General features: G+C 41.2%; 3 protein-coding genes across 3 annotated transcripts; 2 read left to right on the top strand and 1 right to left on the bottom strand.

Moving 5' to 3' along the window:
* Nucleotides 1-86: 86 nt before the first annotated feature.
* On the top strand, nucleotides 87-2,547 carry CSUI_009347 (uncharacterized protein; the record flags this gene model as incomplete). Its single annotated transcript, XM_068069463.1, has 2 exons — nucleotides 87-968; nucleotides 1,695-2,547. A coding segment is annotated over exon 2 (258 nt), but the record flags the coding sequence as incomplete, so codon positions are not given.
* A 1,610-nt stretch (nucleotides 2,548-4,157) lies between these two features.
* Nucleotides 4,158-4,850, bottom strand: CSUI_009346 (uncharacterized protein; the record flags this gene model as incomplete). Its single annotated transcript, XM_068069462.1, has 1 exon — nucleotides 4,158-4,850. A coding segment is annotated over one exon (189 nt), but the record flags the coding sequence as incomplete, so codon positions are not given.
* Nucleotides 4,851-5,111: 261 nt separating this feature from the next.
* CSUI_009345 (er lumen protein retaining receptor) lies at nucleotides 5,112-10,754 on the top strand (the record flags this gene model as incomplete). The annotated part of the gene is made up of 4 exons (XM_068069461.1): nucleotides 5,112-7,244; nucleotides 8,301-8,386; nucleotides 9,267-9,493; nucleotides 10,538-10,754. Coding segments are annotated over exons 1-4 (948 nt in total), but the record flags the coding sequence as incomplete, so codon positions are not given.
* Nucleotides 10,755-11,019: the final 265 nt, after the last annotated feature.

The following is an 11,019-nucleotide window of genomic DNA, read 5'->3' as shown; positions in this document are numbered from 1 at the left end:
GAAAGCGTATGTATTATTTCTCCTCTTCGTAGTATACCTATCCACATATATATGTATTCATGTATGAGTAGCTGTCTGTATGTAGAGTTATCTATCAACACGTGGCTAGAGAGATACCACTAAGGTCTTCATTCCCCCCCTTAAGTCTCTCCCTCTCTCTCCATCTCTCCCTGTCTGTATAAATATATGTATATATATGTATTTATGCATGTATGCATGTAGGTGCGTATATTTAAGGGGAGAGGGGGCGGGGGGTGTATGGAGGCTGGGGGTCCCTACGCCAGACTGTCTCTTTTTCTATCCAAGTGAAGATATTTAGAGTTTCTTGTCTTCCTTATCGGAAAGCAGCAGGTTCATTTTGATCTTTTCAGAGTTCACGGTCGGAGGAGAAGCTTTTCTTCTTTCCTTGCATGTACTTAGTCGCCAGTGGTAGTATCAAGATTCCTCCATACTTCATTCAATCGATGGACGTGCCTGTGAGAGGAGAAATAATACATACGCTTTCTTTTCCTATAGACAACTTGTACCGACATGCATACATGTATATGTACATATACAGTGAGAGATGTATATATATATATATGTATATATGTATCTATAGCTGTGTAGATCGGTTATCGTAACTTCCTTGTTCTCTTCTCGCTTTCTCTCTCTTTCTCTTTTTTTGCTTCTCTTTCTTTCTTTCTTTCATCCTCTCTCTGGTCTTCTTTACGTTTCGATTGCCTAAGTTTTACTTTCCTCCAGAGATCTTCGCTTGCTAGTGTTTCGCCGTCTTTCTTCCTTTCTTTCATCCTCCCCTTCTTTCTCTTTTTCTTTCTGTCCTAGCCAGTGTATGAGGCGTACAATAAGACACGTGCATGTCCACCGGAGTTGCCTTTCGTTGAATTTGAATCGATAGCTAGCCAAATGACGAAGTTCAAAGAAGCGAGTATCGATCCTTCTATCGCCAAATCTATCAAAACCCGTCTGTACGTCACTCTCGATCTCTTCACAAATTTCCTTCCTTTCTGTCTCTTCATTCATTCACACGTTATATATATATATATATATCTGTATATCTATCTTCTCCATCTGTCTATCTCTTTCTGTGTATTTATCTGTATCGACTTATGTCTGTAGTAGTAGTCGTCTTTGTCTCTCGCTTCGTCGTGAGCTATCTCTTATCCACGCAAGCGAGGAAGAGGAGACATCGAGATGGAAGATCTCCAAGATAGAGAAGAGAAAAGAAAGAAAGAGTCTTTACATCGAATTGTCTTGTCTATGTATGTATGTTTGTATTTCTCTCTAAGTTTGTCTCTATGCCTTGTTTCATCTCTATAGAAAACTCAAAGCGAAATACACGACGTCTGCTTCTTTCTTTCTTCTCTCTTTATAGATGCATGCTGTATGGATATCTCTGTCTAGGATACAAAAAGGTGTCTTCTCTGGAAGAAGGAAAGGACAGAAGTGTTTCTTTCTTTCATTCTTTCTTCGATTCTTTCTCTTCCTTTTCTTCTTCTTCTTCTCTTTAATTCTCTCTCTTCCTCCTCCGTTCTTCTTCTCTCTCTCTTTTCGTTTTTCTTTCGCGCCTTTACTCAAGATGCTGCTGACCACCTGCATTCTTCTCCATCCTCTCATTTCTTTTCTTTTCTTTCTTTTTCTTCTGTCCTCCCTTTTCTGTCTTTTCTTTCCGTTTTTCTTCCTTATGTTTGAAGATGGCGTGAATGGATGGAGAATATAAGTTGGCACCCCTACTTCCTCGAAAATCTCTCGCCGTCTCTCCTCCCTACTTCAAAAGTCCACTCGCCCTCTTCTTCTCCATCCTCTGTTTCCGAGAAGAACTAGGTCTTCTTTTTTCTTCTTTCTTCTTCTTCTTCAGCTTTAGCGATCTCTCAAAGAAAGCATGAAAGGAATAGCGACGGAAAGAAAGAAAGAGGAGTAGCTGATACCCGTCGATCTGTCTGTCTGTCTGTCTATCTCTGTCTATCTTTGTATCTATCTTAAATCTGTCTGTCTCTCTCTCTCCATCTGCCTGTCTCTCTGTCTGTATGTTTCCGAAGACACGAATCGAGAGAACCCTTCTCGTCTCTTCTTCTTCGCCCTCTTTCTTCCTCTCTTTCTCTTTCCTTTCTAAAGCTTTTTCATAGTGCATTCAAGAGAGAGAGAGAAAGAGCAGAACGTGAAGAAAAGGAAGAGTCTCTTTGAACGTCCACGGAGTTTTCTCTTCTTCTATTTCTTTCGCTGAGTTGTCTGTCTCTTTCATTCTTTTCTATCGCCAAACAAAGAGAGGGAGAAGAAAGCGCGTTGAATGAAAAGAAGAGGTCATTTGACGTGTCTTCATTCATGGAGCACTGGAACAAGAATACGCAAAGAAAGACAAGAAGCTTCCTCTCTATGTCTGAAAAGAAATCCCCTCTTCTCTTTTCTTCGTTTCTTCTTTGTATTTCATTTGTCTTTTGCTTGGCCTTTCGTGAGTGTAGAGAGAGAACGGAGAAATTTGAATGACAATGTTTTGTATCTTTCTCATTCCATGGATCAAGAAGAAGAAAAAGAAGAGAAAGAGCACTGGGCTGTATGGAGGAATGGAGTGTATGTACACTCGGTGCTGATCCTGTTCGTTTTTGTCGGTTTGTAGTCTCTCTTTTTGTCTTTTTGAATCGATCAAGTCATGCTACACATTCAGTCAGTTACGCCACTCGAAAAAGAAAAGCTATCAACACTCCAACACTACAGAGAGAGAAAGAAAGAGAAAGATAGGTAGCTAGGTCGACTCTGCTTTAATCCTTTATTGCTTCGTTCATTCTTGCTCACTTCTTTCCTTTTTCTTCTTCCTTTGAGTAGAAGTATAAAAGAAGAAGTAGGCAATTTCTTCGTCTTTTCCTTTTGAGACGAAAGAGAAAAGAGGAAAATAAGTGGTGAAGAAACATGTCTAGAAATGAAGAGTTCTCAGTAGGTGAGAAAGCAATAGACGTCCATCTTCTTCTGTACCACTATGTTTCTTATTAAGCTCATCTTTCTTTCTTTTTTACCTCTCCTTTCTTTCTTTCTTTTTCTTTCTTCCGTCGCATCTTCTCACACCGAGGAAGAGGAGGAGGGCGACCATTCTATTAGGAGAGACAGACACTTATTACATTTAGGTCTATCTGAAAAGGTTAGGATGATGAGGATTTCTATTGCTAACGGAGGAGTGAATTTTGATGTGTAGCAGAAGTACAACTGAAAAGGAGAGACAAGAGAATTCGGCTCTCTACGGGGGTCTCGTACAGATCGCGGCGGATGGACCGATCCATCCTCCCTAACTACACTGAAATACACACGCTACTATCTCAAATCAATCCCAACATACTTCTTTCCATAACTACATATACATAGAGATATACACCTATCTATCCAAATATACATATAGAGAGAAAGAGAGGCCGATATGAGAGGTCTATACTGATACATGATAGGTAGTTACTTAGAGAGATATAGACATAGATAGATGCATGTATAGACGACAAGGGGTGGAGATGTGTATAGGTATGATAAATGTATTGAAAGGTTGAAGAGAGAAGTCCACAGAGATTCTCAGGCATGAAGATCTTGTATTTCCCAGATCTACTCCTTTTTCTTTTCGAAACTGTCATCTTTTCCTTCTCTCCATAGCCCCCCTCTTCCACTTCAAGATCTAGACTTTTCTCTCTCTTGATTGAATTAGATCAAAGAAGAAGAAGAGAGAAAACGAGAGAGGAAAATATCGCTCCTTTCTCTCTTGAATAGTTAGTCCACCCCTAGACAAATTCAGTCGATGCTACTACATCCTTACAGAGAGATCGATAGGAGAAGATTCTTCAATCTTCAGACCTATCTTCTTCTTTTCTCTTCTTTACTTTATTTAAAGCCCCTCTTCGGAGGAAAGAAGACAGAACGTTTTCTTTAACTTCTTCTGTAATCTCTAGTTGAAAGAGTTGACGTGGTATGGCAAGCTATCGGCATGTCTTGACGGAGCCCTTTAGTGACCTAAGGCCATTCAGCGTCGCGTCAGCATGTTTGGACTATTTCTTCATAACCTACCTTGATAGGAGGTGTAGCTGAACTCTCTTATTTATCTACATGCAAAGAAAAGTATCTCCACGGTGTATCCTAGTAGTAGTAGGAGGGACAAGGGCAGCTGAAAGGTCTGCTTCATTGATATGGGGCAAAAAGAAAAGATGGAAAGCTTGATATAAGATAGATACATATGTGCGTGTGTGTGGATGCATGTATACGCCACTATGTTCATACGCATGCATGTATGTGTACAGCTGAGACCAAACCTAACTCTCTCCCTCTCTCTCCATATATATGTATAGGTACACGTCTGTGTTGCCTGTATCTCTCTTCAGGACTTAAGGAAGAAAGTATCCTTTTTTGAAAAGATGTGTCAACGTACAGATAGATAGCAAATAGAAACTCCAGGAGGTTTATGTCTTACTTACGAACACACCATTGTCTTCTTCATTCTTTTTCTTTCTCTGTCTCTATCATTCTATCAACTCCTTGCTACTCATTCCTCTACAGCTTTTCTTGAAACTTTCCCCCTTCTCTCTCTCAGCTTGCCAAGAATAACGAGAAATAGAGAGACCTCTTACCACTCGTCGAGCCTCCCAGTCATTCATTCCCTATGGACGTCAGCCCTTCTTCTCTCCTTCGAAAGCAACTACGGGAAAGTAAAAAAAAAGAGAAAAGAAGAAGAGAGATTCATGGTGCTTTTTTCTTCTCTCTCAAGTAACCGAAAAGAAGAGAAAAGAAGTAAGATTGAGCTAGCGAGGTCTAAGGAGATGAAAATGTCAAATTGGCTACGGAAGAAAGAAGATGACGAGTAAAGTGATAGACAGATAAGACACCGTCCCAAAGAAGAAGTAAGAAGACGAAAGACCTTCTTTCTTCTTCTTTTTCTTCTCTTGCTGGCCTTCCAATCTTAGCTCTTACCTGTCTTTCTCTCAGTTCGTTTCTGTTTCTTTCCGGCTTATATTCAAATAGGCGAATGGAGGGGGTGGTGGTATGCTAGGGGAGTGATGAGTCTTCTTTCTTCGTATGACGAACCGTTCGAGTGTTTGAATCCCGAGAAGAAGCCCCCTCCTTCCTTCTTCTTTATCATAGAGAGACAGAGCGAGAGAGGCAGAAGGCGAACTTGAGAGAGAAGAGAAAGATTGATAGATACCTTTAAATAGAGAACGGTCGCTGACGAAGAAAAGCGAAAGAGAGAAGAGAGAAACATGAACAGTCAAGCGACCACTTCTATGAACGCTTGCTTCCTTTCTTTGTTGTCTTCTTCCTTCATGAATGAATGGAAGGAGCCATGAATAAGCTAGATACCTTCTCTCTTTCTTTCTTTTCATGAAACGACACCCGGGGTCTCGGCAGTTCAAAAAGAAGACCTTACGGAGAAAGAAGAAGGTGATCTTCTCGGGAGGCTCAGATGGTAAAAAGATCCACGGTAGCGAACATCTTCTTTTCTACGATAGTAGAGTGGTGGTCGCGTGGAGAATCCATAAACGGATTGACTGATGAAGGAGGAATAAGGAATTGATGAGAAAGAGAGGAGGAGGCATTGAGAGAGATAGAGAAAGAGAGATCCTTATCGTCTCGGCTATTCCGTCTTTTCTTCTCTTCTTTCTCTTGTTCTTCTTTTCGCGAGGATGAATCAACGCTTTCATATGTTTTCATTCATTCAATCCTTCTTTTCTTTTTTCTTGCGCAGCAGCAGCAGCAGCAGTCGCGTCGTGGTCTTCTTACTCGGCGTCGTCATCCATCACTGACACGAGCCGTTGTTTCTCTTCTTCTTGTTCTCGTTGTTTTCGAGAGATTCTTCTTATTATTCGTGTTCTCTTCTTCTTTGTCCGCCTTTCTTTCCTTCTCCCCTTCTTTCGTCGTCCCGTCTTCCCTTCTGTCTTTTGCTTTTCCTCTTTCTTAGTCGGGAAGTCATTGAGAGATCAAGTGAAGAAAGAGAGAGTGACGGTGTATCAGCTTCTTCTCTTCCTGCTTGCGTTTCTGTTGACATTTCCACATCTTCTTTTGTCGTTTTCATTCAAAGTTTTCTTTCTCTTCACTACGATCATCTCTCCTTTTCTTTCTTCCTTTTTGCCTGTCCATATCCAGGCGAGTCCATCCGTCTCTTCTCTTTTCGTGTGCTTTTCTCTGACCTCTTTCTGTTTCTTCTTTCCCTTGTTTCTCTTTCCATTTTTGTCGATCTGCTCCATCTTCTTTCGTTCTCATCCATCATCCTCCATTCGTTTGTCTTCTTTTTCTTCGCTCATTCCTGGAAAGGCCTTTCTTTTTCCTCACTTCTCCCCGGCAAGGCATGAATTAGACTTCTATCATTCTCTTCTTCGATCGAGACCACCCGCTGTCTCTTTTCTACAAGAAGTGTCGTCAGTTGCATTTTCATCAAAAGGCAGGGGGGAGAGCTGGACATGGGAGGTAGAAGAAGGAAGTAGACCAGAGAAAGAAAAGAAGAAAGGTGACTTGACTCGTCTCCTTCTTTCTCTCTTCTCCCTTCTCTTGCTTTTGTCATTCGTGTATCTTTGTCTTTCTCCTTCTTTGCTTTCTTTCTTTGTTCGCGGGAATTCTCACGCATCTTTTCATGTCTTTCTTTTTCTCTTTAATCAGATTTCTCCCTTCAGACATTTTCTCACCCGAGGAAAAGTTTCTCGTGTTCGAGATCAGCAGATCGATCATCTTTCGCTTTCTTCTCGCATTTCTCTCTTTCCCCCCACTCTTACCACTCTCACCGCTACTTCCCGTGTCCTTCTAAGGGGAGTCTGTCTCCTGGGCCCATATTTCCTTTCTCGTCACTCATTTTCTTCTCCTTCTGTCCTTGAGGATGCGTCAGCCCAACTACACCTACGCTGCCTATAATTCAAATCCCGGGGGGCCTCTCCCTGGGGGGCCAGGCGGCAATCCTACTAGCCACAACATGTACATGACGGCAGGAGGAGGAGGGGGGGGGATGGTCTCTATGAGTAATCTAGGCTATAGATCTTCTGCTGCTGCTGCTACCACTGCTAGTAGTCCTGCTGGTGCTGCTGCGAGTAGTAGTAGTAGTCATATGTGCCCTCCTACTGCAGGAGCAGGGAGGATGGACTACAGCAATAATAGTAACGGAGCTTATGGAGGCCCACAGCAGCAGCAGCACTATCAGGAGGGAGGAAAGATGACGATGCAAGGGGGGGGTATTTACTCTGGAAGGACTTCTTCTCCTCCATCTTCTCAACAGCATTCACTCGGCGCTGTTCAACAGGGTAAACGAAAAAGACACCTGACGTATAGATGGAAAGCGAGAAGCACAGAGAGATGCTTTCTTCTTGTCTATGCATGTATCTGTGGTATGCCTGTACAGCATTTTCTCATCTCTAGATGAAGGCGTAGATGTCTGCATGTGTAGGAAAATAGAATAGATGTGTGTCTGTGTGCTAGAAGAGTGAGGTCCATGGATGGATTGAGAATGACCGAGTGTGGGAGAGCGATCGATCAAAAGCTTCTCATGGGACAACCAGAAGGAGAAAATTCAAAAAGAAGGGGATGGATGGAGCTTGTATACATGGAGATGTAAAGCCCCCATACACTACAGGGGGAAAGAGAAGAGAGACAGAGACATCTGTCTATTCTTTCCTTCTTTCTTTCTCTTTTCTCAGTAGCTTCTTCCCAAAAGGAAAAACGTATCTATCTGTTTGTCTACCTTCCCTCTATTCTGCCGTCTCCCGTTAATGTTATATCTATGTATCTATCTATCTATCTATCTATCTATGTATCTATCTATCTATGTATCTATCTATCTATCTATCTATCTATCTATCTATCTATCTATCTATCTATCTATCTATCTATCTATCTATGTATGTGTCTATCTATTTGTAGGATTGTTCTCTTCTTCTATAGAGAGGGAGATGATGTGTTCCTCTTCTTCGTCCTTTCGTTTCTTTCTTTCGTTCGTTCTTTCCTTTTCTTTCTTTCTTTCTTATGACTCCTCCTCCGTTCTTTCCTTCTCCCGCGGTATGAGAGAAAGTCTTGGTATCTATAGATTCTCTTCAAGGGGCCTTCGTATATCCCAACAAGGAGGGGTAAGGGATAAGTAGCCAACGCCCTCACTCCCCCTTTGTTCTTTTCTCTCTCTTCTAGCTCCATTGCTTCTTCTTCTTTAATGAGAAAGAAAGACAAAAAAGATAGAAAGAAAAGGGGAGAGACAGTGAAAGATGGTGGGATCGTTCCACATAACTTTCTCTTCTCTTGTGCTTCTTTCTCTTCATCTCTCGTCGTCTTCTCTTTCTTTCTCTCATTCTTTCTTTCTTTCTTTTTAGGGTATATGTTTAAGGATTTTTATCGTGTTGTTCGCGACCGCGAAAAGCTCGGCATTTGGATCGCCACACATCGAGGTTCTCTACAGGTACTTCCCTCACAAAGACTCGCATGCATTTATCTAGCTTTAGAGAGAGAAAAGGAAAGAAGATGAGAGAGTGAGAGCGCGAATCGATTGAGTTGCTTGTAGCATCTCGACACAGAGAGAGAGAGAAGAAGGAACAAGAAGAGGAGGAGACTAAGAAGAAGATAGATAAGGAGCGTTGTTGAAAAGCCATTAGATAGATGATCGAGAACAAGGAAAGACAAGGGGAGTGTATATACACCTGGTATATCTTCATTGTCTCCACGAATGTCTCTGTCTCTTCTTGACAGAACACCTCTCTGTACGTATCTGTGCATGCAATCCATTGAAAGAGCTTATTCCTTCCTTCTTTCTTTTTGTCCCTCCTCATTGACTTTCCTCTAGCGACTCTTTCCTTCATGTCTTGTGTTGTATATAGATCAAAGAGAAGAAAAAAGAGATCTACTCATGATAGATCAAAAGTAGATAGATAGATAGATACAGCTAAAGGATTGATTGCTGTAGGTAGGTAGGTGGGTAGGTAGGCAGCATCTAAAGAAAATTCTCCCTTCTCTCTCTTCTTCTTTTTCTTCACCTATAGTTGTGGGAAGTAAGGAGGCAGATAGATCTCTTCCAGCGTTCGCTTTCTTTCTATTTCTTCTTCATTCTCTTTTTCCCTCCTTTCCTGGGCTGCTCGTTTCACTCTGTTTCATATAGACGTCTACCTGTATATATATATCTATATTTATACAATAGTGTAGGTGGATACGAATATTCTGTTCTATAGTAACCTGCTTTGCTATATGTGTATTGTTCGTTTTCTCCGTCTTTCATTCTTTCTTCTTCTTTACCATTCTTTCTTTATCTCTTTCATTCTTTCTTTTCTTTCTCTCTATGTTTGTAGGCGTGGATCGGGTTCATTGTGGTAGTGCTGGTAGTCTATCATCTCTTTAGTGACGGGGATTTTAGCTTCCTCATGACTTTAAGCTCTTTGATCTCCATGTTCTCCTTCCTTATGGTCGTCTATAAAATTGAAGTGAACAAGAGCTCCGCAGGTGTCTCTCTTAAAATGATAGAGTGCTACGTCGTTCTCATCTTCGCTCGCCTCTGCTCCATCATTCCTTTTGAGGGGTACGTCAAATCTCAAAGACTTTCCAGGAGGAAGAAAAAGAATGGAGAATGAAAAAGAGGACCTTCCTCTTAATCTTCTTGTGTCTCTTCTCGATCCCTTTGTCTCTCTTTCCTCTCGATTCCTGTCTTTTTCTTCCTGCGAACATGTCTCCTTCTTACTTACAGACCTAGAAAGATAGTCGAGAGATAGATAAACTCCTGCTGCCTAGGAGAGTCTACTCCATAAAGAGATAGATCAACATAGAGAGATTGAAGCTATATAGATAGATCAAAGATATATATGTCTGTGTGTCTCGATGCTTCTTCTTCACCTACAGGGCAGACGAGGATATGGCTTGCACTTCGGCTATATATATATATATACATATCTACCTATGTAAATCTATCTCTCCATTGATATACTCTTACAGTCAAATATGATCCATCCGTATCTATATATCTATATATATGAGTATGTCTGTATGTACATGTATGTATGTCTCTATGGAATTGACAGATGCACCCCCTCAGTTCGCTTCTACTTTTGTAATAGGGGAGTTTTCTTCAGAATTGGCAAAGAAAGAAAGAAAAAGAAGAGAGAAAGAAAGAAAAAGAAGAAAGTAAGAAAAATAAGAGAAGAAAAGAGAAGGCGTAAAGACTGGATGGAGGTGGAGACTTTCTCAATGGGTCTGCAGGAGTGTCTGTGTGTTTCTCTTCGTTCTTGTCATCGACCTCTCGACACTCATAGCTATCATAATTATCTCTGTATACTATATAGAGAGATAGATGTGTATAGGTAGATAGTTACCCATGAGGTACGAATCTTTCAGGTCTGGTAGATCTATTTCTTCTTTTTCGTGATTAGTCTATCTGTCTTTCTATCTATTCATCTCTCTATTGCTCTAGTTGTCGTTAAGGTCTGATCTACTTGCTTCTCTCTCATCCACCCGTCGGCCACTGCCAACGTTGGCATTGTAGAACCTTCTCATTCTTCATTCTCATATACATCTCTTTCTTTCTTGTCTCTTTCTTTCTCTTGCTTTCTTTTGCTTGCTTCGTTTTCAGGTATTTGCCGTATGATCGTAGTGGAGATTGGCTGTATCAGACAGTTGAGGCCTTCTCTTTTCTTCTTGCTGGGACAGTCGTCTATCTCTGTAGAGGAAGATATGCATCGACTTATAACGTGAACTGCGATACTCTCAATCACCTCTTTCTTATCATCCCTGCAGCTGTTTTGGCTCTTCTCTTCCATCCCTCCCTAAATGCCTTCATGCCTGCAGATGTAGGGCAAAACAAAGCTCAAAGAAAAGGACCAAGGAGATACAGACACTTCTCAACAAAGATGAATGGAGAAAGGGGGGGAGGGGAGGGGGAGAGAAAGAATGAGACGAAGAAGAAACAGAAGAAGACAAACTCAGATAGATTCAAGATTCATACAGACATCAGTAGAAAGATAGATAGATAGATTAAAGATAGATTAAAGATAGATAGATAGATTAAAGATAGATAGATAGATTAAAGATAGATAGATAAAGATAGATAAAGGA

This window comes from Cystoisospora suis (assembly GCF_002600585.1).
Source record: "Cystoisospora suis strain Wien I chromosome Unknown contig_5559, whole genome shotgun sequence".
Classification (NCBI taxonomy): domain Eukaryota; phylum Apicomplexa; class Conoidasida; order Eucoccidiorida; family Sarcocystidae; genus Cystoisospora; species Cystoisospora suis.
This window is presented reverse-complemented; position numbering and strand designations above follow the sequence as displayed.